Below are 22,882 nucleotides of genomic sequence, written 5' to 3'. Positions count from 1 at the left end.
GGAGGACCCTGTCTTATATATAAATATATATATTGAATTCTGAACTAAGTGCTTTGCCTTATTGTCATGCACTCAAAAGCCCAATTGGGCTTATTATCAGGGGATATCTTATTTTGGAGAAAACAGGACGTAGATAGATGGATGGATGGATGGATGGATGGATGGATGGATGGATGGATGGATGGATGGATGGACAGATCAGTTGAAATCCAAAAATAGTTGGAGACATTGCAAGAAAAGAATTTGGATAGACTTGCTCCCACTCCTACCTCACTCACCATAGAGTGGTAGTGAAAGATCAATGAGAGCAAGTCCCTTTAAAAATTTTTTAAATAAATATCTAAATTTATATGGGCAGGGAAAAAGCCAATAATTAAATATAAGACAATACAAGATAAACGATCGGGGGGGGGGGTTGGATTACCCTATTTAGAAACATATTCCTACTCAGTGACTTTACTTTGGATAAAAGATTGAATCACTCTTAGTAATGGAAGAGCCTTAAAATTGGAAGGTTACAACATTCAGGGAAGCTGGCACACCCACCTCTGGGGGAAAAAGAATACTAAACATACACAATTCCAAATACTCACAATAAGAGGAACTTTATATATATAAATAGAGGAAAATTAGAAATAAACATTATATTCAGATACCTCGGTAGCTATCTACTATGGAAGCCCTGATGTACCCGAATACACTAGAAAGGACTAAAGTGAGGACTTATGATGACCTGTTAGAGAAAGAAGGCAATTTGAAGACTAAACAAACATTAGAGGTGGAAAGGAAACCTATAGATTGGTTGTCATACCTTCAATTGCAGAGCAGATATTTATTTATTTATTTATTTATTTATTTGTTTGTTTGTTTGTTTGTTGAACAAATATAGAATTATAGTTTGTATTAACATAACAAAGTAGAAAGCAGTGATATGCACACCCCTTACAGACCTCTTAGAAAAGGGGAGGTCAACAGTAGATAATTTAAGGTTGAAGATTTTGGGCTTAGGGGAAGAAACAACAGAGTCTGGTAGTGAGTTCCAGGCATTGATCACTTTGTTGTTGAAGTCGTATTTTCTGCAGTCTAGTTTGGAGCTATTTGCATTTAGTTTGTATCTATTACGTGCTCTTGTGTTGTTGTTGAAGGTGAAGTAGTCACTAACATGAAAATATAAAACATATAAAACCGTTATTGAGGAATATGGTATAAGCAAGAAATTAAATTTAATAGACAACATTTTAATAGGACTACGCATTAAATTTATAACAAAATGTACAATTATTTATTATAATATGATAATGTAGGAGAAACAGTCAAACAAAATATGCTCACATGGATGGAAAATTTTGGATATGCGATACAATTAGAGGATTGAGACAAATTATGGAAAGAAAACTATAAATTAACACTATCAGTTCCCTATAAAGAAAACTTATACATGTTGTTGGATTTTGCTCCTGCCAGACTCTGATCATGCATCCTTTATGCTGGAAATTTATCTGATCATGCATCCTTTATGCTGGAAATGTAAAAAAGAATATGGAGCATACTACCACTATGGTGGACATGCCCAATGGCAAGAAGTTATTGGATTAAAATTAAGACCTGGTTAAGAGGAATAACACAATCTGATATAGAAGTCCTGAGACCTACTTATTAGTAATTATTAAAAGACACCAAAGCAAACTACTACCTTATTTTTCACATATTAACTGCTGCTAGACTAGCATTGGCACAAAACTGGAAGGATGGAAATATCCCATCAGAAAATATGATAATCGACTGTACTGAAATGACTAGTCTCACATACAAATTATAAAACAGACAAGCGAGGGACATTTTACTATATGGGAAAATTTTACAAATGTCTAGAAATCAAAACAAACAATCAAACAAAGATAAATATATGGCAACTGTAAACAATAATTTCAATGAAATCAACCGAAATGATTGATTGATAATCCAGTAGTTCGATAGAAAGGTGTAGATATTCCTTTCTTCTTTTCGAATTATCAGAAATGTAAAATGAGAAGATGATGGTGTTATGTGGTTGTTTTCCATATGTTTGTACTGTGTAGTTATGTTTTTGTACTGTTTTTCTTATGTTTTTGTCTATGTTTTTTCTTATGTTTCTGTATTGTCTTTTTCAATTTCAATAAAACATGTTTTGTTTTTTAAAGAGAGAGGAAGTCTCTAGAGAAATCCTGTTTTTCTGGGATAACATTATCACCAGGGGTGGGTTCCTCTCAGTTTGGACCGGATCACCCAAATGAGTAACAAACGCTGGTGATATAACGATGACATCATGGATTGTATCAGTCCATGGGCAACACCATCTTTGGGGGGGGGATTTTTGTGAGTTTTTTTACTGCTTGGAAGTTTTTATTCCCTCTGCTGCTGCTTGAAAAAGGCCCTCCTGCCCACCCCCGAGTTTATACTCTTGCCTGATCATTACTTTGCCTGAAGCACAGCTGACAATTGCAAAGAATGCAGTCAAAATGATCAGGCAAGAGTTAAGAATTTTAAAAAAATAATGAGCAATAGTGATTTTTTTTTTAACAAATGCTTTTGGAAGTAGGTGAAGGAAATTAAACAAGAAGGCTCCGGTGGAGTCAGTGAAATTAAACAATAGAAACGATGAAATGATTCTGAATGAAACCATAGGGAAACATGAAAAGGAATATAGATATTTAAATGGGGATAATACTGATAGGTCAAAGAATGGAATTAAAATGAATGTTATCAGTGTTACAATTCAAGAAGAAATGATTAAAAGCAAGCATTAACTGCTGTGAGTATGTTGGAAAAATGTGAGACTGCTGGTATAAGTATACTAACTATGAAGGAATATTAAATTCTGACTACAGTTTGCTTATGAAGTGGCTGTATAATTTATTTTACATGTTTGATAACTGGAACAATAATATTATTGTTCCCTTGTACAAAAGAAGTCGTGGGAGTGTGGAGTTATTTTTTAAAATGCCTGGGCAGATATTTGGCTAAATTCTGATGAAAGGGAAGAAGTGGTGAAAATGAGCAAAATTTGAGAAGCGCCATGGATTTAAGCTGGGTAGGTGGTACATTGTCCAATTTTTACTGATCAGCAAGTCATCCAGCAATGTGTTAATGTCAGAAGGAATGGTAAGTTTCCTGTATTGTAAGGTGGTTTTTTAAAATTTATTTAGAAAAAAGTATGGAATAAAGTGAATAGGCCTGAAGTACAGAAGTGTCAATCAGGAGTGTCAAACTTAATTTAATTGAGGCCTTCATCAGGGTCATGTTTGACCTTGGAGCCTGGGGTAGGTGTGGCCAGGGTGAGCATGGTCAGCTTGACGTCACTTGTGTCCAGGGTGTCTGTGGTGACCCAAGAGCTCTTACAGTGAAAAGAGATTCCTCAGGTTTGATTTCAACCATGACGGCCTCCTGCCACCTTCTGCCAGCAAAAACTTACTGCAGGGGGGCTGCATATGGCCCTCTGAGGCTCTGTTTTTGGCCTCAACAGCCTCCTACCAACCTCTGTCAGCAGAAACAGAGTGGCCGCAGTCTCACCCAACTCTGTTTCACTGGCAGAGGGCAGCAGGAGGTCGTTGCAGCCAAAAAATGAGCCACATGTGGCCCTCCCAAGCTCCATTTTATCTGGCAGAGGCACTACAGTTCAGTCTGTTTCCAAAGCAGCCCCATGGGCTGGATCGAGCCCCTTGTGGGCTGGATCCAGTCCACAGGCCTTGAGTTTGACACCTCTGTTCTAAAAAAATAAGACAGCCAGTTTGGTATGGTGGTTAAAGCAACAGGCTAGAACATTTGAGGATCATGAGTTCTAGTCCTGCCTTAGGCACCAACTCACCTTTGGACTCTTATCCCGAGGCTGAAGGCACATGACACATCACTTTTGAAAATTGTGTCAAGAAAATTGCAGGGTTTTATCCTGGTAGTTGCCAGAAGTCACACTGACTGGACAGAACACATACTGCTCAAAGATAGAGGTGAGTGTTGGTTGCCGAATGCAATAAGAATTCTGTATGAAGGAAAGGAAGCAAACACATGTGAGAAGAAATTGCCTAGCAAATAGTTCAACATTAAACCCAGTATAAGAGAAGGAACTGTGATGTCTCTTTGATTGTGCACACTAATATTAGAGATGGTATTAAAGGGTTGTTGATTGGGAATGTGATTATTTGTTAATTTAAAATGAATACATTTGAGAAGCTATTAGACAAATTATATGATGCAATTAAAAGCATTGATTTGAAAATTAATTAAAAAATAAAACAGTTTGTTTGATAAGGAATATGAAAAATAAAAGGCGAGGGTGTTAAGTGGACTTTGTACTTCTTGATAAAATTTTCACTTAAGGTGGGTAAACAAATGAAATTTTAAGTCTGAAAGTCTATGTACATTATACAACTTGTTGAAAAAAACCGAACGTGCATCAAAAGAAATGAAAATTACTGTTTATATTTGTGCTTGCTTTGTATATGGAAATAAAAGTTAGGGGATTAAAGAATTAAATTGAACGAGTTTTTAAAGAAATGTGTGGTAAAAGAGCTAAGGTCAAGAATCAATTTAGGCGGAAAAAATGTAGATTAAATGCAAAAATGAGTGGACAGTACAAAAAAGTATGTTGGAGTGTCTTGGTCATACATAAAGAATAAAGTTATATAAATATATAATATGAGCAAGAATCATTATCTTTCCTTTGTGAGATCCAGGCAGCAATGTTCTTCTGTATTTCCTCTTCTCTTACTATGTGATTGTAGAGTATACTCTTAATCACAGATAGAGGTATCTGTTTCTAATCATGATGATGATAGAATGTTAAAATGTGCAATATAAGATTGTGCTATAAGGTCTTCCCTTTTGTATTTGCATTACAACATCATGTACAACTAATGTAAGAGACAGAATTTGCATCACAAAATTATAGAACATATTTTTGTCCCTTGTCCGCCATTGCTCCTCTCTATAGTCAGCAATAACATGTCATATTGGAACGAGGCCACACTAATGTATAGCTAATAAGATATAGTTACCCTTCATTGTTATGGAAGGAAAATTAAAGCAATTGTGATTCAATGGATTTTAGAAGTTGCTCTGCAAAGAAGCAAAAATTAGGGAATTTAATGAGCGACAAAGTTTCGGTCTACTTTTAATCACAGGGTAGAAATTTGACATGAAAGGAAAAAATTACACGAAAAGCTTTGTTTTGCAAACATAACACAAATAAACATTCTAATAAATCATTTGATCAGAATGCAAGTAATTTAGTCTGGGAAACTAAATCAGCTTGTTAATGACAGTTGCTCTATATGACATGAAAGAAACCAACAGCATTCTTTTTTTTAAAAAGCCTATGCTTTTATCTAGTAATAATTATGTCTCCCTGCAATTTATTTGTTGATTGTTGTAAGAAACTACTGCAGGAGTAGACAGTTTAGTATCTCCTTCTCTCTCTTAATAATATGAATTCTAATTCTTACTATGTCTTGTGATTGAGCAATCCAAAATGACTATTTATTTTTTTAGTTTTTGAAATACAAACTAACTTGAAGGGTTTGGATAGCTCATCCCTGATTTAATGCTTGACAGAGTATCACAACCTCCTTAGTATACCATTTGAAGGAGAAAAACTGAACTGTGCATTTTTAAAATGTTTTTCTTTCTTTCCTTCTAGGGAATTTGGCCGTTGGAAGGTAAACAACTTAGCTGTTGAGAGAAAGAATTTTCTTGGTTCCCCATTGCCTCTTGCCCCTGAATTTTTCCGAAATGTAAGGCTACTAGGACGTAGGCCGACTCTTCAACAGATCACAGAAAACCTTATCAAGAAGTATGGGACGCACTTCCTGCTATCAGCTACCCTGGGAGGTAAGATCTTTTTAGACACCTTCCACTAAGGTATTGAAACTTTATTAGAACAATACGGATGGTCCTCATTATCTTCACTTCATTATCCAGTGTTTTACTAATCTGTAGTTACCAAATACAGCCCAGGCCTCTTTGTATGCAGTGAAGCATTTTGTATAGCCATGGTTTCAGGTATGTGCTTCTAATTTATTATTTTCTGTTAACCTGGAATATAATTTCCCAATTTCCATAGAGTTATTCTCTCATCAGAGAAATTATCTGCAATTTAAGGCTGAAAATTTCTGCAAATAGACTGGGGTAGTGCATTCATTAAAAAAAGACACCAAAACTCTGATGGGATTAAATATATTTTTCATTTTAAATAAAAGTCAAGATGCTGATGAACATTGATGATAATGATGCTTTAGTGGGGAAGATTGTTGGCAGGATTAGAAATTGCAAACCAGAGCAAATTCAAGAAATACATTAACTATTTTCAGAAAACATCACCAAATGCAAAATTATGGGTATATAACAATACAGTGGTACTTCGTGATATGAACCCCTCGTCATATGAACTTTTCGAGATATGAACCCAGGGTTTGGAATTTTTTTGCCTCTTACGAACTTTTTTCACCTTACGAACCTGTCGCCGCCGCTGGGATGCCCCGCCTCCAGACTTTCATAGCAAGCCAAGTGATCCTGGGATCCCTGAGGCTCCCCTCCATGGGAAACCCCACCTCCTGACTTCCACAAAAACGTGATGCTGTAGGGAAATCCCAGGAGGGGAATCCCAGGATCGCAAAAACGGGCAGAGTTGGGGGGACAAAAACAGGAAGAAAAGACTCATGGAGCTCAAGAGAGGAGAAAGGTGTGGGGGAGATGAGCAGAGTGGGGTGGGGGAAAATGGGAAGAAAAGACTCATAGAGCTCAAGGGAGGAGAAAGGTGTGGGGGAGACGAGGAGAGTGGGGTGGGAAAAAATGGGAAGAAAAGACTCAAGGAGCTCAAGAGAGGAGAAAGGTGTGGGGGAGATGAGCAGAGTGGGGTGGGAAGACTGTTTAAAACCCGATGAGAGGAGAGCTGAGTCCTTGGTCAAGAAGTCCCATCAGATGGCAGCTTGGTCACTTAGAGCTGCCTCAGCTTCATTCTTCAATAGGGTGTTGATCCTGTGGCTACAAGATATGTTATCTAAGCTGGGACCAAATGATGGTCGCCTTCACCAAGATATCAATAAACTGTTGGCAGCAGCAGAGTTCTCAGCAGACGCTACTTTATCAGCAGCCAGGTTTTCATCACGTAGCTTACCAGCAAACATTACATCCTGTCACCTAATATGGCTTCGCACTTTGCAGGCGGATGCTAAGTCCAAGTGGCGCCTAGCCACGGCTCCCTTCAAAGGGACTAAATTATTCAGTGAGTCCTTGGACACGGTCTTTATTGAGGACAAAGATAAAAAGAAAGTCCTCCCCAAGACTTATAGACATCAGGAGCAAAGGTCTACTCCCTACTTTAGGAGACAGCCCTTTCAATCGAATGCCTCTGCATACACACCCCAGACCGCAAGGTCTTATATGCAGGGGGGCTACAACCAGTCTTCCTTCAGATTGGATAGAGGTGGATACGGAGAAAGCAACAGAGTTTCAACAGGCAAGACCCTTTAAGGGATCCAATTGCGGAACTTACCGCAGATCCAAGTGACTCTGGGGTGTACATTCCCATTGGGGGTTGCTTTCATCATTTCATAGACACCTGGGCCTTGAATACCATTGGCCAGCGCCTCAAGATAGACTTTATTCAATGGCCCCCAAACCGGTTCATTACCTGTCCAGTCATTACCAACTGGAAGAAACAGGACCTTGTTACACAGGAGGTACATCACCTGTTACAAATTGGGGCTATTGAGAAGGTACCTCTCAACCAACATGGACAGGGGTACTATTCCATCGTATTTACTGAACCAAATATGTCAGGCGGCTGCTGCCTCATCCTGAACCTGAAGCAATTGATCGTGTTTGTGCGATACCATCGTTTCAAAATGCACTTGCTGCATACCATCCTAGCATCAATACGTCAGAGGGACTGGATGACATCCATAGACCTGAAGGAGACTTACCTTGACGTCCCAGTCCATGCGGACCATTGTCAATTCCTACGTTTTTGTCTAGAAGACAAACATTACCAATACAAGGCAATGCCCTTCAGGCTATCTTCAAACATTACCAATACAAGGCAATGCCCTTCAGGCTATCTTCAGCACCGAGGACATTCACCAAGATCCTAGACATCTTAACCACCCACCTTCATTCCCGCCCACTTCAAGTGATAGCTTATTTAGACAACATAATTATCGTATCCTGCAGCACTCATCAGGCTCAGAAGGACCTTGCAGAGACCATCAGAACTCTCAAGGGACATGGCTTTACAGTAAATCATGCCAAGAGCCACATAACCCCAATCTAAAATAACCAGAGCATATGAACTTCAATTGAGGCAGGTGCCTAACAATATCATAGCATATTCAACACAGTGCTTCCACTTCGACAGCATGAGTGACACAAGCATCCATTGAAGAAGTTTGTCATACTTCAACATGGTATCACCGTCGCCATTTGTGTGACACTATAAACTAGATGTGTATGCTTTTACAGAAGCATCCTTTGGTAGGAGAGTGCTGCAATAGGTGGTTCAGGACTAAAATCTCAGCTCTAGTCTACCTAAAATTGTCACCCGCCCAGTTGGACAGCCAGCTTTGGTATGTCCCATGCCTTGATGCTATATTCACTATGAGGGAGAAAGGGTTTGTTTTACCTGATTTATCTCTTCTCCAAGATGTGGATATAGCATCCAGCTACACCCATTCTAGTCAAAGTAGACTGTGGACTTAAGTCAGGAGAAACATGTTTAGATTAAGGGTACCGTATATACTCGAGTATAAGCCGAGTTTTTCAGCCCCAAAAATGGGCTGAAAAACCCGACCTCGGCTTATACTCGGGTCACCACAAGAGGGCGCCGGATCACCACAAGAGGGTGCACCGCGGGAGCCTGTCAGACATTGCTGGCTTGGGCGGGTGTGGGAAAGGGCAAAGTGCGGCGGCAAAGGGCGCTCCAACCGAAGCGGCTGTGGCAAGAGTGGGGCAGTTGCCTCCTCCCCAGCTCTAGCAAAGACGCCAGCTCTTTGCCTTTGCTCTTAGAGCTGGAGCTTCAGTCTTCTTGCAGGTGCCTTCCCTTCCCTGGCTCCAGCAAAGGCGCCAGCCAACTGCTCCGATGGCGTGCGAGAGGGGGAAAAGGCGATGGTGAGGTCGGGGGGGTGGATTCCTGCTTCACGAGTCCCCCCCCACCTTGCCGGCTTCCCCTCGCCTTTTTCCCCTCGCACGCCATCGGGGCAGTCGCGGGGAAGAAGAGAGAGAGGGTGCAGCCCCACTCGGAACCGCGGCTGGCGGCGGCGGAGGAAGGCTCTCTTTCGCCCAGCGCTGCTTTGGAAGGCGCGACGGGAAAGCGCTCCGGCGTTGTCCGGGCTTCTCCCGCCACGCGCAGCGCAGCAGCGGCGGAGGAAGGTGAATGCGGTTTGGAAGCTGGGAGGGGGGCGGAAGCTTGCCACCAGGCTCGGCTGGGGGGGGCTTGGCTTCTACGTGGGGGGGGGGGCGGCCGGGTCCGGCTCCCGCCGCTGACGCACCCCTCTGACGCACCAGACCTCTTGTCTGCCCGGCCCGAGGCACGAAATCGCTGCTTATGCCAGGCAGCATTGCTTGTGTTCCAGGCGAGCCGCCCGGCATAAACAGCGGTTTCGTGCCTCGGGCCGGGCAGACAAGAGGTCTGGCGCTCCCACGGGGAAGCCGCCAAACGCCATCAGAAGGGCGCGTCAGCGGCGGGAGCCGGACCCGGCCGCCGCCCCCCCCCCCCACATAGAAGCCAAGCCCCCCCCAGCCGAGCCTGGTGGCAAGCTCGCCCCCAACTCCCGGAGATCGAGCGCACGAAGAGGCATCTCTCGCCTTCTGCCGCGGCGGAGGAAGGCGAATGCGGCTTGGAAGCTCTTCTGACCCCCTCCCAGCTTCCAAGCCGCATTCGCCTTCCTCCGCCGCGGCAGAAGGCGAGAGATGCCTCTTCGTGCGCTCGATCTCCGGGGGTTGGGGGCGAGCTTGCCACCAGGCTCGGCTGGGGGGGGCTTGGCTTCTACGTGGGGGGGGGGGCGGCGGCCGGGTCCCGCCGCTGACGCGCCCCTCTGACGCGCCAGACCTCTTGTCTGCCCGGCCCGAGGCACGAAATCGCTGCTTATGCCAGGCGGCATTGCTTGTGTTCCAGGCGAGCCGCCTGGCATAAGCAGCAATTTCGTGCCTCGGGCCGGGCAGACAAGAGGTCTGGCGCTCCCACGGGGAAAAGACGGCGGCTTAAGCCCTTCCCTGTGCTCCGGAAGCCACTGACGCGCCCCTCTGACGGCATTGAAAAGGCGCGATGCCGGAGAAGCGAGCGATCCGGGAATCCAGGACAGTTTTGCGTGAAAACGGCAGCAGGGAAAAATCAGCCGGGCTAACGGCCGCGGCTCAAAAAAGGTTGGGAAACACTGAGATAGAGAGAAAGTGAGAAAGAGAGAGTGAGAGAAAGAGGGGGAGAGAAAGAGAAAGAGGGATAGAAAGAGAGAGAGAGTGAGAGATGCTCAGTGAGCCTTTCTTTGAAGTTGCCTTTCTTTCTTTCTTTCTTTCTTTCTTGCTCTTTTTCTTTCTCTCTTTTACCTTCCCTTCCTCTATTTCTTCTTTTCTTTCTCCTTCCCACCTTCTTCCCTCCCTCCCTTCACTCATTCCTCTCTTACTCTCCCCTTTCATAGGTTTCCTTGCTTCCTTCCTCTGTTCCTGTCCCTTCCCCCTTTCTTTCTTTCTTTCTTTCTTTCTTTCTTTCTTTCTTTCTTGCTCTTTTTCTTTCTCTCTTTTACCTTCCCTTCCTCTATTTCTTCTTTTCTTTCTCCTTCCCACCTTCTTCCCTCCCTCCCTCCCTTCTCTCATTCCTCTCTTACTCTCCCCTTTCATAGGTTTCCTTGCTTCCTTTCTCTGTTCCTGTCCCTTCCCCCTTTCTTGCTTTCTTGCTTTCTTGCTTGCTCTTTTTCTTTCTCTCTTTTACCTTCCCTTCCTCTATTTCTTCTTTTCTTTCTCCTTCCCACCTTCTTCCCTCCCTCCCTCCCTTCACTCATTCCTCTCTTACTCTCCCCTTTCATAGGTTTCCTTGCTTCCTTCCTCTGTTCCTGTCCCTTCCCCCTTTCTTGCTTTCTTGCTTTCTTGCTTGCTCTTTTTCTTTCTCTCTTTTACCTTCCCTTCCTCTATTTCTTCTTTTCTTTCTCCTTCCCACCTTCTTCCCTCCCTCCCTTCACTTATTCCTCTCTTACTCTCCCCTTTCATAAGTTTCCTTGCTTCCTTCCTCTGTTCCTGTCCCTTCCCCCTTTCTTTCTTTCTTTCTTTCTTTCTTTCTTTCTTTCTTTCTCTTTTTCTTTCTCTCTTTTACCTTCCCTTCCTCTATTTCTTCTTCTCTTTCTCCTTCCCACCTTCTTCCCTCCCTCCCTCCCTTCACTCATTCCTCTCTTACTCTCCCCTTTCATAAGTTTCCTTGCTTCCTTCCTCTGTTCCTGTCCCTTCCCTCTTTCCTTCCTTCCTTCCCACCCTCCGTCCATTCATTCACCCATTCATCTCTTGATCGCTTAAAGCTAGTTTACTGGTTTTCTTTAAAATAAATATTCTAAAACATGTCTCAATTAATGTAATTTTATTGGTTTCTATTTTTATAAGTTACCAGTAGCCACTGCATTTTCTAACCTCGGCTTATACTCGGGTCAATAAGTTTTCACAGTTTTTGTGGCAAAAATTGGTGCCTCGGCTTATACTCGGGTCGGCTTATACTCGAGTATATACGGTATATAGCACAACAGAGTCTGTCGCTTCACTTCTTCATTTCAATATAGCAACAGGTTCTGAACAGCTTTGACAGACTCAGTCCAATCAGAGACCAGACAGAAATATCCCATGCCTACATGCCATATCCACATCTCGGCGCAGAGCTGTATCAGGTAAGACCAGCACCTCTTTTTCATTTCCAAAGGTTGCACTGGAAAGATTATAATAATGCTCTGATGAGTTGCAGGATCTATTTCTCTTTCTGATTTATATGACATTGCTGAGTTAAGAGCATAAGAAGAGCCATGCTGAATCATGCCAAAGACCATTGAATCCAGCATTCTGTGTCACACAGTGGTACATGGGGATCTTGAGCAGAAAGAGAAGGCAAAATCCTCCCTTTCCCCTGACCCCCCAAAAAATGGTACTCAAGGGAATCCTGCCTGCCTCAACCAACATCCGTTTCAATAACTACCGATACACTTGGCATCCATGAATCTGTCTAATCCTGCCTTGAAGCTATCAAGGCTGACAGCTGTCACAACCTCTTCTGGAAGTAAATTCCATAATAATAATAATAATTAAATAATTTATTAGATTTGTATGCCGCCCCTCTCCGCAGACTCGGGATTATTATTATTATTATTATTAATTTAATTAATTAATTAATTAATTTTTATACACTTCAATCAAGTCACCCTTTAAACACCGAATTTCAAGGCTGAAGAGACCAAGGCCAACCTGGTTTCATAAGGGAGGTGCTCCATTTCCTTTATCATATTTGTTGCCATTTTTTTGCACCTTTTCCAGTTCCATTATATCCTTCTTGCGGTGCGGTGACCAGAACTGTACACAGTACTCCAAGTGTGGCCTCATCATCAATTTGTACAGAGGCAATACAACACTTACTGACTTATTTTTGATTCCCTTCCTAATCATGCCAAGCAAGGAATTTGCTTTTTTTTACTGCTGCTGTGCCCTGGGTTGACATCTTCATTGAGCTGTCAAGCAAATGAGTTAGGTCATTTAAGGATATGGTAAATGATTTAACACTTTGTTTCTCAGATTCAGCATTGCTATACGTTCTTGTGAAGTTCATGGAATCATAGAAATATTATACCAGCACCTGAAATAATTACAGTTTGCATGAGAGTAAAATTAAGTCACTCCAGAAATATTCTGGAGGCAAAAGTATTATTGGACAGCTAACATAGATCTGAAACTTCTCATGGACATGATTTATTTTTTCAAATCTGCAAACTAGATTAACAGCTCATGAACAGAGAGTACCATCTATTTTGGTGGGTAGGATATCTTTTATTTTTCAGTAACCAAGGATTGATAGATGTTTGAGAAAATTTGGTGTAATTATGCAGCAGGAAAGATCATTGATGCTCAGAATTGTTCATGCAGGCAGCTATCTACCCTCAAAGTGACAATGGAGACAAAAATCATTTTATCCTTTGGTGAACATTTACTTAAAGAAAATTACTGAGATTGAATAGCCTTCTGCTGGTCAACTTGGCAAGCAGCCTTATTTAAAAAAAAACACTCATATTTGATTCATTTTCTGCAGGCAACATCTCAGCTGTATGTGGAGAAAATGAAAGTCTCTTCATCCTGTTTTGGAAGCAACATGCATTTCACTACAGTATTGATTTTATAGCAGTCCTTTCTAGATGTAACTTCCTTTTGTCATTTAAAATTACAACATTTTAAGTTTCATCCATTTTTTTTGTAGAAAAGTACAAAATAGTTGGAAAATGAAAGCATTCCACCTATATTTGTGTCATTTACAGTGTGTCTGCCCATGGTGCCATGATTGATAGTTCAATTGTACAAAATTTATAAAATACTGATAAAAACATGGTATGTTTCTCAGTTTTAGGCTAAAAATAAGTTGTCCCATAAATTGCCCACTCAGTCTCTGGCTGAAATGGCCATGAAGTTTGTTCCTCATACAATTTTGCTAAAAGTGTTTTATTCAAGTTGGAATAAAATTGAAACATTTTTGAAGAAATATATCACCAACTCTTCTGCGTGATTCAGAAAGGCTTTTTTATTTCTTTTTGGAGGAATGTATCACAAACTCTTCTGTAGGATTCAAAGTCATAATTGAATCAATCTTTATTTCCTAATGAAACATGGAAATACAGGTTTTGCATTTCTTGAGGAAACATTTTAATCAGTGATGAAATCCAGTTTTATTACTACCAGTTCTGTGGGCGTGGCTTGGTGGACATGGCAGGGGAAGGATACTGCAAAATCTCCATTCTGACCCCACTCCGGGGAGAAGGTATTGCAAGATCTACATTCCCATGCTATTTTGGGGCCAGCCAGAAGTGTTATTTGCTGGTTCTCTGAATTACTCAAAATTTCTGCTACCAGTTCTTCAGAACATGTCCGAACCTGCTGGATTTCACTTCTGATTTTAATGCAAGAAACATGCTGATGCAATGGGTTAACCATGTTGTTGTTGTTGTTGTTGTTGTTGTTGTTGTTGTTGTTATTATTATTATTATTATTATTAATTAGGTTTGTATGCCGCCCCTCTCCGCAGACTCAGGGCGGCTCTGTTCTCCTGATACTGTTATTGCCCTCCTCTTGTCCTTGATATCTAACAAAGGCCTTTTAAAAATGTTTCTATCTTGGACTTTCCTCCAAAAACAAAGTTATTCCAAAGGAAGCAGTATTTTGAGGACTACCTTAAAAATGACTCAATTTCTGAGAGTGGACAATACTGTGATGGGTTGAAGACCTCTTCTTATCAGGTTACAAGAAATTGATTAAAAAAGAGGAAATAATTTTATTTTTTAATTAAGAATTCAGTCTACATAGAAGAGAAAATGTTTCAAAGTTATTACACCCTAACAATTGCTGAAAAATTGTTTGTATGAACTTGGGCCTAAAATGAAAGGATTTCCATGTTTTAAATGGCAATATTTCATTAAATTATTTTCTACCAGCTCCTCGGGATGTTTAAACTTCTGTTATTATCACACAATCCTCTTAGAAGGTCAACTTGTCATGTGAATATTGAAGGAAAAATTCAATATTCACCTAACTCAATCCCAGTGGTCTTTTATCCCATGTGTGATGTCTGATATGTGTTTAATATTTGCAGACACTTTAATGTCTAACAAATATTAATCAAGATGTGTATTTCTTAATGGAAACTATGTCAAAAAGGAGAATTGGGAAGCTGGTATCTTGCAGACATCAAATATGAAAGGAAACATTACATTCAACTGTGCCCGACAATTGAAGATTTATATTTTTAAAAAAGGCTTAAGAATACAACATTCCTATGTGGCTGTCAGATAGTCAAAGAATCCCGACTTATGTAGGCATCTGTCTAAAACATATAGATTTTTTTAAAAAAACATTTCTATATTATACCAGTCTCTCAACTATGAAGTAGTTGAGTTCTTAGAAATGCATGTTTATATATGTGTTACATATATCCTATAATCCTTTGCCTGTTGGCTTGATACTAACTCATATAATTCAGTGGATCTTCTCGACTGAATTTTGAAATGAAGTGACCAATTTGGTTTCATTAGGTATGCATCTCTTTAATTTGTCATGCTTTGAAAGTTACTATAGCTATGTTTGCTTTTTCAAGATGAAATTATTCAAAATTATGTAAGAAGTAACTAAGTTGAGCCAGAGGAAGGGGTCAAATGCATATCACTATTGAGCTTCTTTCCAAGAGATCTAAATCCAGTCCACCTTGAATTCCATTGACTCTTATCTACTATCAATTTGTTTTGACTGTTAGTAGTTCAGATTCTTGTAGAGATCTTAATCTTAAATTTCTTATAGTCCTCAATTTACTTACTTACATGATTCAGACTTCTTTAGAAACAGTAAATTAGTAACAACACTTAATCCTGAGATTAGGGCTTCAACTATTCACTATATTCTCAAATAAATGTTTGCATATATGTCAAATATTCTTGATATATTTTATTGACATTTGGTCTAGGAATAGCAATATTTGATATCCAATATGCAACTATATAACAGTTCACTGGAATTTAGAACATTTGAAAGTCAAAATTAAGATAGTGGGGAAAAATTATCATAATTGGAATCCACATCAATAAGAGATGAGACACCTGAGTGGGATTTAATTACAGTAAAGAGTTGTGTCATTTGTATGAATCAGGTGTCTCGAATCATTTGTCTGAGGGTTTACTATAGATTGGACAGATCAGCCCCAAATGCAGACACTGTATCCCTTGTGCTTTTAAAGATCTTATTTTAAAAAGTGTTTTTCCCCAAATAAATGTTTCTCTTTCCTCCAATTGTACCTTGTCAATAAGAAAGGAGAATGCCACTGTTGCATTTTGTGTTCTTTAGTAGAGATGCCAAACATTGGTATTCACAGGCAAAACAGCCAGTTAGGCTAATGGATGCACAATAGTTTGCTTTGCCTTTTCCATTCTGTTTCTCTTGGACAACCAATGGATCTGTAAAATGTTCCCAGGATCTCTATATACATGGGCACTGAAGAAGGTTGCCCATGGAAACTTAAGACAAGTTTGTTGCTGTTGTTGTTGAGTTTTCTTTTAAAAAGTTATTCTGAGAAAATACAGCCAGTGGCATTTCAAGCCGTTCTTCTCTTATTTGACTATGGTGATTTTTCATGACTAAGAATTTTTGTTAAATGTTGTTTCAAATGAAATGCAATCTTTTAAAATTATAGATTATATCTGACAAACATTCCACCTGCCCTAGGAATATTTTAATTTTCAATAAAAAAAGACATGTATATAGTGGTACAGTGGTACCTCTACTTAAGAACTTTTCTAGATAAGAACCGGGTGTTCAAGATTTTTTGCCTCTACTTAAGAACCATTTTCTACTTAAGAACCGGAGGCCGGAAAAATTCCCCAGGAAATTTGAGAGCGGCACGAAGGCTCGGTCAGTTTCCTGCCATTCCCCTTTTAATCCCAGCCATCTGAGCTGCCAGAGGAGCCTTTTGGACGCTTTGGCAGTCCAGAGTGAATGAAGCAATTTCCTTTCTCTGAGCGCTTGGACAGGGAATAAACCTCTGCCGGCTCCCAGAGAAAAGAAATGCTCCCTTCGCTCTGGGGCAACCGAGGAGTCACCACAGTAAAGGAAAAGCACTGGCTACAAAGCGAGTGAACAAGAGGAGACGGGAGCCCTTCAGCATGGGAAGGAAGAGGTAGCAGCAGCAGCAGCCAGTGTATGGGAGGCAGCCTCGCGCCGGGTATATGGGAGGTGTGTGCTCCTCCTCACCACCTAGGAGTCCCTCTTTTTTTTTAAGCCTTAAAGTTTTGGATTTTTTTGATTCCCCTCATCTCACCTTCTTCCTCCAGCAGTGACTCTTCTTCCTCCTCCCACCCAAATTCCAAGCTTTTATTTCTTTCCTAATGTGTTTGAACACATTATTTGCTTTTCTTTGATTCCTATGGGAAAATTGCTTCTACTTAAGAACATTTCTACTTAAGAACCTGGTCATGGAACAAATTAAGTTCTTAAGTAGAGGTACCACTGAACTAATATTTTGTCTATTTATCAATCTGTATTTTTAATCCATTTCATTGTATGTTACCTTGTTCATGAAAGCTACTCAAGTTTATAATTTTAAATAACAATTTATAAAACTGGGGAGGTAGCCTTCTAAAGTTATATCATGTCAATATCTCACATATATTATTCATTTCTTCTTTCTATATTATTATTTATTTATTTATTTTGTTTATTTATTTATAAAATTTATTGGCTATCCATCTTACCATATGGTAATTCTGGGAATCTTATAATCATAAATTATTAATGTTTGTTCTATGCTTTGTAAATTATGTTTAAGTAAGAAAAGTTTTTCATATAAAGTACAATCTATACATTTTGACCCCTCCAGTTACCCATTTTTCATAAATGTTATAAATAAAGTTCTCCAAAACTCCTTTTTTATACATACATGGATTTTCCAGTGGTATAATTTTGTATAAGTCATTCCTAAATAATTGCTGCTCTATATGTAATTTTGATTCAAGAAAAAAAAAACGTGAAGTGCAGTTCTGGATTGGAGAGTCTGCCCTGGCAAATTTGAATGTACAATAAATCTGTGGCTCCCCCTCCCTTTAATGTATAGTTTAGCCAATATATATATATATAATACTGATTAAAAGTTCCTATCCATAGCTCTGCTGCTTTATATAAGATTAAAGACATCAGATATGCAAAGGAATTGCCAAGCATACTGTGTTTCCCTGAAAATAAGATCCTGTCTTATATTTTTTTGAACCCTGAAATAAGTACATGGCCTAATTGCCATGCATTCAAAAGCCCGATTGGGCTTATTATCAGGGGATGTCTTATTTTGGGGGAAAACAGGTATTTCTTAATGGACTTAATTCTCTCAGTAAAATTCTCTCAGTTGAATATTTACAATGGGATAAAATAGCAATACACAACTGCAGTATAGTAAATGTTTAAATAGAGGGGAAAATATTTTTTGTGTTGTGAAAAACAGCATCTGAAAGGTACTAAAATCTGTAAGATGGCAGATGTAATATTATAACCCAAGCCATGCTTTTTTTTTTTTTGTACAGTTCTGTGATGTTGATGCATGTACAAAAGAGACAGGACATGTCCTGCCATCTTGCAGATTTTAACTTTCCAAAGCATACTTTTGGTACCCCCCTTATGCTTTCATAAATGTATGTGACCAATATATTTTGCGTAGCTGCTTCCCCAAAATAGATAATTACCTTCTGTGCACTTTATGTTCCTTGCATCACTAATAATTTTACAGAATGAGAAGATAGGTTTCAAAAATATGTCTACATTAAAGCAGAAGGGAAAAAAACAAAAACAGAAAACAACTCCAAATGTTTCAGTCATCAGAACATTTATTATTATGCACAATATAAATATAGACTCCAAAATCATATTTATGAATATTTAGCTAAAGCTGTCAGCTTATTTTAGTAATGCCTTCAATACAGGGCCTTATAATTTGCATGTCTATTGAACTAATTCATATAGCCATATAGCCTAAGATTTTTATGAATTTAACTCAGTATTGCAATGTGCCATTTCCTAATTCTTCTTCAGCTCTTTCTGAAAGTATGCAGCATGACAATGTATTTGCAGCAGAGGCGGAGTAACGACACGGACACAAAGAGCTGGATTTAAAATGGGTCGTTTTTATTAATTAAATTTGCATAATTTATTCATCAAATTAGCATAAATTTAAATATAACCCTAAACAAGGACCCGCAGGGTCAAACAATTGCTTCCGGGGCGGAAAATGATGTCAGAAAAACTTCCAGGGCAACTTATGGGTGTAGCTCTATGCTGACCCAGGTGAAGGGCCCCGCCCTCACCTGGGTCTCTGCCATGCACGTGCATGTGGGAAGTCTCGCCGCCTAACCCCTACAAGGGGAAAGAAATGGGCGGGACCCAAAGACAGGTTCCCCCCAATTACTCAGGCCGGCTAGCCACCACAAGCCTTTGGAGAGAACCTGTCAATCATCCCCAAAGATGCCCAACGGAGAACACGCAGTTGCTAAACACCACCCAGTTTTCCGCCCCTAACCTGCCTACCCAAATGACCAAAGGTAAGCCAATTAGCCTAAGCTGGGTGCGAAGCACCCCCTAACCGCATGTCCGTCGCCGCAGTGTGGAACAGGTGAAAAAACGGTTGCAGAAAATACCGAGACCGCCAAAAATTCCTATTTGGCCCCCTAAGGGAGACCCACAGTGGCACACTGAAAGATAGGGAGGGCGGGTGGGTGTTCGCTCTGTCGTCGTGGGGCGAAAAGGAGGCCCCAAGCCTGCACAGCCCTTTTTATAGGGCTGGCAGGTTCTGCCCCCGACAACGTCATCGGCCATGGCCGATGACCAGGAAATGGCCGAGATCTCGCGAAATCTCACAAGATCTCGGCCCACAAGATGGCGGCTATGCCGGAGGTCGTGTCTCCCTGGCCCTGCTGCAAAACAGGCCGGGGAGTGAAGCACAGGCGAGGTATTCTGTTAATTCTTTGACACAAAGTAAAAATGAATAGAAGAACTCTCCTATTCTGATAGTATTTTGAAGAAATTGCAGGAATAAAAGTTTCCATGATGAATTTCAATTGAAAACAAAAATCTTAAATTGGTATGGATAGTTGGATGGGTGGAGAATGGAGTGGAATAGAATAGAATAGAATAGAATAGAATTCTTTATTAGCCAAGACACACAAGGAATTTGTCTTTGTTGCATATGCTAGTGTACATAAAAGAAAAGAAACATTCGCCAAGGATCATGTGGTGCAACACTAAATGATCGTCATAGGGTACACATAAGCAATCAGAAAACAACCAACATTAATGTAAATCATAAGGATAGAAGCAACAGGTTACAGTCATACAGTCATAAGTGGGAGGAGATGGATGATAGGAATGATGAGAAGACTAATAGTAATAGTAATTCAGCCTTAGTGAATAGTTTGACAGTGGTGAGGGAAATATTTGTTTAGCAGAGTGATGGCATTGTGGAAAAAAATGTTCTTGAATCTTGTTGTTGCGCAGGTCCTCAGTGGAAAGCACATTGGTAGTAATTGTTTTTGCTGCAGCTTTAATTATCCTCTGAAGTCTGTGTCTGTCTTGTTGGGTTGCAGAACTGAACCAAGCAGTTATAGAGGTGCAGGTGACAGATGCAATGATTCCTCTGTAAAACTGTATCAGCAGCTCCTTGGGCATTTTGAATTTCCTGAGTTTGTGCCATGATGGGTTCCTCCTGGTTCTGACCAGTTCTCATGAATCGGTAGTGACCCGCTGGGGATGTCACTGTTTTGCCACTTGAAAGAGGGCCCTCTCTCCCGCTCCTGCGTTTATACTGACCTTTATTCCTTCAAAAGCTCAGTTGACCAACTCCTCAGCTGTAGGTCAGGTTGATTTTAAGCTACTGAGCATGTGCCAAAGCAAAATTGCATTATGGGGATGCGTGTGCATACAAGAGAAGCAAGCACACTCACACAAAATGTGCATTTACATCATGGTGCAAACCAGTGGGAAAGATAAGTAGAACCCACCCCTGGTTGGCGCAGAAAGAACATTCTTTGCTGTGCTTTTTTGATGATATATTTTATGTTAGATGTCTGCGGAGAGGGGCGGCATACAAATAAATAAATAAATAAATAAATAAATTAATTAATTAATTAATTAATTTTAGGTCTTGAGATATGATAGAACCTAGAAATTTGAAGGTCTCTATTTTTGATACTGTGTTGTCTAGTATTGTAAGAGGTGGTAGTATGGGAGAATTTCTCCTAAAGTCTGTCACCATTTCTAGGGTTTTCAGTGTGTTCCGTTCCAGTTTGTTCTGGTTGCACTATGATGCTAGTTGTTCAACTTCCCATCTGTGGATTCATCATTGTCTTGAATGAGACCAATTAATTTTGTGTCATCTGCAAACTTCAGTAGTTTAACAGATGGAATGTTTGAGATGCAGTCATTGGTATATAGAGAGAAGAGAAGTGAAGAGAAGAGAGCACACATCCTTGTTTAATTGTGCAGGTATCTGATGTGAATCTGCTTAGCTTCACCTGATGCTTCCTGTCTGTTAGGAAGCTTATGATCAATTCACAAGTGTGTCCAGGTACCGCTAGCTGATTTAGTTTAGTTAGAAGAAGGTCCAGAATAATGGTATTGAATGCTGAATGAAAGTCTACAAAGAGGACCCTTGTGTAGGTCTTTGGAAATTCAAGATGTTGTAGGATAGATAGATGGGTGGGTGGATAGGTAGGTAGGTAGAAAGAAAGAATGAATATGGGCAAGAACAAGTTGCTTCAGAAGAAGTACCACGAGTCTTACTTTTGAATAAATATATATAGGTTAATTATTTCAGTTTCTATCCTGATCAAGAAAATCAGGGGGGAGAAAGCATAACAAAACAGCAGTTCTACTCTCTCTATTCATATCATAACTTTATGATATAATGTCTCATTTTGTTATGCTTTTTTCTTCTCTCAATATAGGAATTTGCCAGTTATGCAGGCTCAGGTATGGAGCTGACAGATAGTATAACATCAAAGCACATGTTATTTATAAATTGAAAAGAGGTCTGTCTTAAATCTTCAACTTCTCTCCAGATTTTGGAAAGCAAATACTATTTCAGGAATTCACAATGTTTTAGTTCCACTAGATAGACCAGACCAGAAAATCTCATATGAAGATTAGCACTATAGTTTATTGAGATATAATAATAGAATCTTGCTTATTTTTGTTATGGTCACTTTCCTTATTTGCTGCAAATTGGCAACATATATCTTGTTATAACTGTGAAAAATTGAAAGGAAATGATGTAAGTGAGTCCCAAGGGTACCCCTTTCACACTGCTCCGACCAGATAGGCTGCATGAGTTGTCTAACGCCCGGCCGACATTTGCAGAAGACGGAAAGGAGCTCGGCACCACCTATCTGCTGGGTGCTCTCACAGATAGGTGGTGCCGAGCTCCTTTCTCAGCACCCCCTCACATGGGCTGCATGGGCTGTCAGGAGGCGTGGGCGTGGCTATCGACCTATTTTAGGGCCTGCTTGCCACCCACGCCTTCGTTCTCTGCCCAGCTCGCTGCCCTACAGGCGCCCCCATTGCACCACTCATGCAGCCTACCCGGTCGGAGCAGTGTGAAGGGGGTGTCCTTGGGGCTCCTTTATATCATTTCCAGTTCCCAGGCATGGGGGTGAGCCCTCCCACATGCTCGGGCGTGGCTTACATGGCTGGGTGCTGGCGGGACACACCTCACCCTGACCAGGCATGGAATTACGCCCATTAGTTGCCCAAGTATGTTGTGTTCAGGAAATTCCACCCCATTTAGTGACCCCTGCAGGTCTCTGTAAATATTTAATAAAGTGACACCTTTATTATCCAGCTTGGTGTCCGAGCGTTCATTTTTTATCCGATGCAATTAATCCTAACCAAAGGGTAGTTTGAACACTCCAAAGGTAATGGGAATGTTGGTCTGCTATATGGATGACAATTTTTCTAGTTATGAATTTGTGTCCACAAGAACATAATCATTAGAATATGATCATCATTCTTGACAGTCTGCCAATCTCATGACCCAATTACTGCATCACCTGGCAATTTCTTTTTCCTGTGAATAAAACTTATTTTTTTTTAAAAAAAACACACACCACCAAATATA

General features: G+C 40.4%; 1 protein-coding gene across 1 annotated transcript in view; it reads left to right on the top strand.

Annotated features, from left to right (window-relative positions):
• The window catches only part of BRINP3 (BMP/retinoic acid inducible neural specific 3), a 339,980-nt gene that overhangs the window by 157,969 nt on the left and 159,129 nt on the right, over nucleotides 1-22,882 (top strand). Inside the window, exon 2 of the mRNA XM_070749010.1 lies at nucleotides 5,672-5,862. Coding sequence (XP_070605111.1) covers nucleotides 5,672-5,862 — 191 coding nt within the window. The remainder of the gene's footprint in view (nucleotides 1-5,671; nucleotides 5,863-22,882) is intronic.

This window comes from Erythrolamprus reginae, chromosome 3, assembly GCF_031021105.1.
Source record: "Erythrolamprus reginae isolate rEryReg1 chromosome 3, rEryReg1.hap1, whole genome shotgun sequence".
In the NCBI taxonomy this organism is placed as follows: domain Eukaryota; kingdom Metazoa; phylum Chordata; class Lepidosauria; order Squamata; family Dipsadidae; genus Erythrolamprus; species Erythrolamprus reginae.
This window is presented reverse-complemented; position numbering and strand designations above follow the sequence as displayed.